Raw genomic sequence first — 6,361 nt, 5'->3', positions numbered from 1 at the left:
GTAGTTTCCCGTGGCATTCGTTGAAACAACTGAAGCTGCCAGGGTAGAAGAGTTCTCAGTATTATCTCCCATTCGAATAGTCGTTTCTGATTATTCAAAGAATTTTTATTTTTTGGAACGAAAGAAAGAATGGTGTTAAACCACAAAAGGCTCTAATACCATGTAAGAGATATTCATTCATAAAATATGTACAGCAATATGAATATATAGGTAGACGAAACACAGAGTCCTATAAGAACTAGGCAACACAGATTGAGGAGAAATAGTCTCCTAAGACATCACAACTTACTCACCCTTTTACATAGATAGATTAGATATAATAGGGATCTATCTAAGCCTATCCGTTACAGCTATCACTTATACATTTGTATTGGAGTTTCAAACACTCTATTGCTTTGTTGCTACTGTGTTTTCAACTATTGGAATGGTCATAAACAACGATTTTCAGGTCATTCTCTCTATATTATAGTTATACGATCATGTTACTTCTAAAATAATTACTTATATTATGTAAATTTACTTTCACAAGTATTACTCGATAACATGATAAAATTATTAACCAATATAATTATCTAGTTTAAACTATATTGATAGCCTAAAAAAACACTTAACTTCTATACACCAATAGAGGTAAAAATAAGTTTACGATGGCAGAGCACCTTAAGATGCTCAAACTCTTCAAAAATGTCAACGAGTGCTTGTTGGATTCTCTAAAATAATTGTTATTACTAGTGAATAATAGCGTAAAACATATTTTGCAGGCAATTTCTGGGGAGGCAAAAGCATTTGAACTTGGAGAAGGAAGATATTATGTTGTAATAATATGTATTGCAATAGTTTTGCAATTCTACTTCTTAGGGACTATTGGAGTCATCTATTCTGCTTAATTCTTCTTTGGTATCAGGCATTTTGGCAACATTTCTGCTTCCTGTTACCGAAGTTTTAGCTGTTTTTCTTTACGGCGAAAAATTCAGTGCAGAAAAAGGGATTTCTCTATGGGGATTTGCTTCATACTTCTATGGGGATTATAAAGAGAACAACAAGAGAAAGAATGATCAATCTTCGGAAACAAAAACTATTGATAAAACTAATTGTACTCCGTGATTAAAAAGGGTTCTTATAATTACATGACAAGGTTAATACTAACTTGTACTAAATAATATATAATTATATTAACATGGATGTCTATAACTTCAAGGTGTAGTTCCATTATTATGCGTAGAAATACCCATACCTCAACTACGTCCTCATTGTTCTCCCACACCTCAAAATATTCCCAATATTATCAAAAGGTTAATGTCATGTTTAAGGCAACTAAGTACGTATAAATACGCCCTTGTACTAGTATAAATAGGGATATGATAGGTGATGAATAATATACTTAAACACTTTGAAGAATATAATATCTCTTCACTTTGTCGTCTCTATATTTCTATTACTTTCATATGTTAGTATTCTTTAACTTATTTACTTTGATTTTACAACAAAACTTTTGTATAGTATTATATATTAGAATTTGAAGTTTCCTTTGGCTACCTCTGTCTCTATAATTTCGAAGATCGCCAAGAGGATTTGATTTCCTTGTTGATCATTTTGATGACAGTAAGAGGGTCCGTTATTTCAATAGTTGCTGGAATAAAGTTGTTGCTTGTGAATCATTGAATTCCGGTGAGGATAGCTTTAGCTTCAGATAGTGTTGCTTCCCAAACCTCCCTCCCAAGGTGTGTGTTCCAAAGTCTTCGAGTTTCCCTCAACTTGAAGACTATAATTCTACTTTAGTTTATAACTTACTGAACTAGAGATACATTTTATTTTGAATTTATACCACTAGACAGTGTCATTAATTTCCATCGATCCAATACAAGCTCATCCTTAACCTTTTCAGATCAAACAACTATTACTCCATCAAGCTGGCATGTCCACTCTATTCTTAAACCCTCTGCTCTCCAAAGAAGTTACGGATCTCAGTGGACTTGTTACCTCCGGTAGTACTTGAGGCATTGATAGGAAAGTGAGCATACACAAAATGCAACATGTATCTGTATTCCTTGATTATATCAGTGATGAGATTATCAACATGGACCATGGTTAAAAGCGATCAGGGTGGATTTACGTTGATGCGTGTTACGTGACATGATTTCCCCTTTGACATCTCTTCATCTGCAAATAATTCTCAATGTGAAAACACAGAGCCAGGGGCTGATCTTTGAATAAGAAAAAAAGTGGATCTGCAGGGTCCAAAATGAATTGACTTATTCGAAAAAGGCNTCAAACATCTATTACTCCATCAAGCATGCATGTCCACTTTATTCCTAAACCTTCTGCTCGCCGAGGAAGTAACGGATCTCAGTGGACTTGTTACCTCCGGTACTTGAGGCATTGATAGGAAAGTGAGCATACACAAAATGCAACATGTATCTGTGTTCCTTGGTTATACCAGTGATGAGATTATCAACATGGACCATGGTTAAGAGTGATCAGGGTGGATTTACGTCGATGCATTTTACGTGACACGATTTCCCCTTTGACATCTCTTCATCTGCAAATAATTCTCGATGTGAAAACACAGAGCCAGAGGCTGATCTTTGAATAAGAAAAAAAGTGGATCTGCAGGATCCAAAATGAATTGGCTTATTCGAAAAAGGCCTTGTTCTTTAGAAGATCTGTCGATTGTTTTTACTATATATATATATATAAAAGAGATAAAACTTAAAAGAATTAAAAGGACACCCTTATAACAAAATGCTCGCAACTCTAGTGGTTAAGAGGCTTGAACTTGTGCGTTAATGACTTCTATTTTAGAAAATTAAAATAAAACTTAAATATTTGAGTCATTTATCAATCAGAATCCTTTATCAATTAGAACTATAGTTAAATAAAAATAGCGTTGGCTCCTTATAGTTATGACTTGTGAGTTTCTTCAAAAAAAAAAAATAGTTCATGTGTATCAATCATCTTCGATATCTCGAATCTCAACTTAGTATGTTTTTGTTATTCTATTTTTTATTATGTGCTCAAAGTTTTATTTTTATTTTTATTTGTTCATAATAATAATTATATTTTTTTTATTTGCTTGTTACAATGAAATAATTTAAGATTCATTAAATTGATCACAGTTATCCTCGATATTCTATTATTTGATCCTCAATTATTAATTGTTCATATTACATCATATTCATATTCATATTAGCTAAATTTAATCTAGTTATACAGATTACAAATAATAGTTGTATTATTCTAAAAAAAATCTAAACTTTCAAAACCAATTTTTACAACTCAAAACTTTGACTTGAAAGAACAAGCTAATGAGTAAAAAGATATCGTCGAAAAGAAGGAATTGATTTATGTTCATTGCCGATGGATCCTGGAGAAAAGTTACATAATCAAAAATATCATCCAAATTAATGGAGACTCAACTTTTTTGAATAGGTAAATTTTCTCCAAGATCAAAGTAAATAAGATGGAGAAAAGTTACTTATTTGAATACAATTTTGTTGTAAAATCAAAGTAATAAGATAATAATACTATAGATGAAAGTAATAGTAATAGAAAAACAAGAGAAGAGAGATTTCTTATTCTTCAAAGTGTTCAAGTATATTATCCATCGATCACCTATCATATCCCTATTTATACTATTACAATAGGGTAGTTATAAGGTGACCTCAAACATGAGTACATGTCATTAACCTTTTCAGAATATAGGAAATAATATTATGATGTGTGGGAGATCAATGAGGACGTAGTGGAGGTGCGGGTATTATTATACAATGTGATAAAATTACACCTTGATGTTACAAACATACACATTACTATAATATATTCACAACAAAGTTTGTATATATATTAATCTTGGTATGTAATTATATATAATTAAGAAGCCTTTTCAATCACGGGGTACAATTAATTTTATCAGTCGTCTCAATTTCTGGAGATTGATTTTTCTTTCTCTTGTTGTTCGCTTTATAATCACCATAAAAATATGAAACAAATCCCCATAGAGAAAGGGCAAGAGAAATCCCTTTCTCTGCACTGAAATTTTCGCGGTAAAGGATAACAGCTAAAACTTCGGTGAGAGGAAGTAGAACTGATATCAAAATGCCACATACCAAAGAAGAAGCAGAATAGATGACTCCAATGGACCCTAAGAAGTAGAATTGCCAAATTATTGTACTCAATATTATCACAACATAATATCTACCTTCTCCAAGTTCAAATGTTTTTGCCTCACCTGAAATTGCCTGCAAAGTATGTTTTACAACATTAATTAATAATATTTTTAAAAAATATATAAACTAGTGATAATTATTTTTTGCTTTACGCGTCATATAAGTTGGATGATTATATCTTATTAGGGTAAAACTAGAGAAAGTTAACGTAATTCTTTTTTTTTTTTCAACTTTTTCTGGTGGGTTTTTACTTATATGCACTTTAATATAAATATTTTTTACCCTATCTAGATAACTAGTTTCACTTGTTAATTATGAACAGTTATCTTAAGGTGCTCTGACATTGTAATTTTTTTTTTAGCTCTGACTGATTACAGAGAAACAAAACAAGGGTGTGAAATTCATTTTATTGGAGAGTACTTTGGATATGAAATGCATGAAGGAGAAGACAAGCATAGTATATTAGGTTGGGGAGGAGATGATTCAATCTTTTTTATTTTGATGGATTTTTTAATTGGGTTTGGGTCAAGGGATGTCAATATGGGTTGGGTGGGTAAGAGGAAGTTTGGTGGATTGGAATTTAATTTTATCCAATAGAAAGACGCCACATAATAATTAATAATAATTAAAAAAAAATATAAGGTTATTAGTTTTAAGAGTAATAGTAGACCAAAAAAGTTGACTGGGGATATTTTTAATCCAAATAGGTGGATGGGGGTATTTTGGGACCTTTTCCGTAGTTTAAACTACTCCCTCTTTGAAGTTTAAGAAAGAAAAAAAAGTGTGTTTGTGTAACGGTACATAAAGTTAAAAATGTTACTAAATTTAATAATGTGTCATGATTAGAAGTAACCGTGTAAATATGATGGCAATTAAATGGAGGGAGGATCCTAAATAATGACCTGAAAATCGTTGTTAATGATCATCCCAATTGTTGAAAAGAGAGTAGCAACAAAGCAATATACAATCTGAAACTCCAATACAAATGTGTAAGTGATTGCTTGTTGTGCCTTTTTGTATATCAACTCCACCAAAGGAAAAATAAGGCCAGCCAATGCAGCAGCTGCCAGGGTCATAATAAACCCTAATATATAGAGTTTCTTCGACTCTCCCTCCGGTCGATCACTACCGGAGTGTAGGGCCAAAACCACTGCACCAATCGTTAATAAAAAAACGGAGTTGACGGAATAAGAAGTGAACTTCAGCCTCACAATAATGAAGGCAAAGAAGGCAGTGAAAACAAGTTGAGTAGAACTGAGAAGTCCGCTAGTGGAAACGGGTAATTTGGCTAAGCCATAAGCGTAGGAATAGTTCACACATCCTTGTAGGATTCCAATCCCTATAGTGGCCATGAAAATCCGGGGAGTCATGAGAATGAGCTTGCTGCTATTATTATTATTATTTTTGCGACGATACAAGTAGGAAATGACTAAAGGGATGAAATTGATTGGCCAAGCAACAGTTTGTAGCCAGCATGATAACCAAATTCTTTTGCCTCCTTTGATGAAGTAGAGGCGCATGATCAAAGGGGCACCACAGGTTCCTACAGCTAGAAATATAGAGTTGATGATTAGAAGAATTTTCTTCATTCTTGAGCTTACTTGAGGTTCCATTTTCTATAGAGTTATTCTTTCCAAATGTAGTGTCATTTATATATAGACAAAAAAAACAACATGCTATTGTCATATATTGACTTTATAACCACACTGACAAATCACCCACAATATAGGACCAATGGGATTTATGATAGCAAACCAAAGTTCTTATATCTATACTAGATATAGGACCCCGTGCCAGCACGGGGTCCAATATATATTATTTTTTTATTTTAATTTATGTCATATTATGAAATTTGAGAAGTTATTGAAATTTTTACATGATTTTAAAAATATTTTAAATTTTTAGTTATTGTAATTTGTAGTACCTTTTTTTAACATAATTTTGAAAAAAATATTTATTACTCTGTTTGTTCTAATTTATGTAGCACACGCAGAATTTCAAATATTAACTATTTTTTATATGTCTCTTTAATATATTAAGTTGTTAATTATTGTATTTTATAGTACATTTTGAACCTAATTTTTTAATAATATATGTTATTTGTCATGTCCCAATTTATGTGGCATTAATTAATAGATTTGTTGGAGTCGAGAGATTTATTTTGTTAATTATTGTAATTTATAGTTTTTTTTTCG

General features: G+C 31.8%; 1 protein-coding gene across 1 annotated transcript; it reads right to left on the bottom strand.

Moving 5' to 3' along the window:
* Positions 1 to 3,887: 3,887 nt before the first annotated feature.
* On the bottom strand, positions 3,888 to 5,779 carry LOC125874362 (purine permease 3-like). The gene is made up of 2 exons (XM_049555240.1): positions 5,069 to 5,779; positions 3,888 to 4,238 (listed from the first exon to the last, which is right to left on the bottom strand). Exons 1-2 carry the CDS (start codon positions 5,777 to 5,779, stop codon positions 3,888 to 3,890), a joined length of 1,062 nt encoding a protein of 353 aa, XP_049411197.1.
* Positions 5,780 to 6,361: the final 582 nt, after the last annotated feature.

The sequence above is a fragment of the Solanum stenotomum genome, chromosome 8 (genome assembly GCF_019186545.1).
Source record: "Solanum stenotomum isolate F172 chromosome 8, ASM1918654v1, whole genome shotgun sequence".
Taxonomy (NCBI): domain Eukaryota; kingdom Viridiplantae; phylum Streptophyta; class Magnoliopsida; order Solanales; family Solanaceae; genus Solanum; species Solanum stenotomum.
This window is presented reverse-complemented; position numbering and strand designations above follow the sequence as displayed.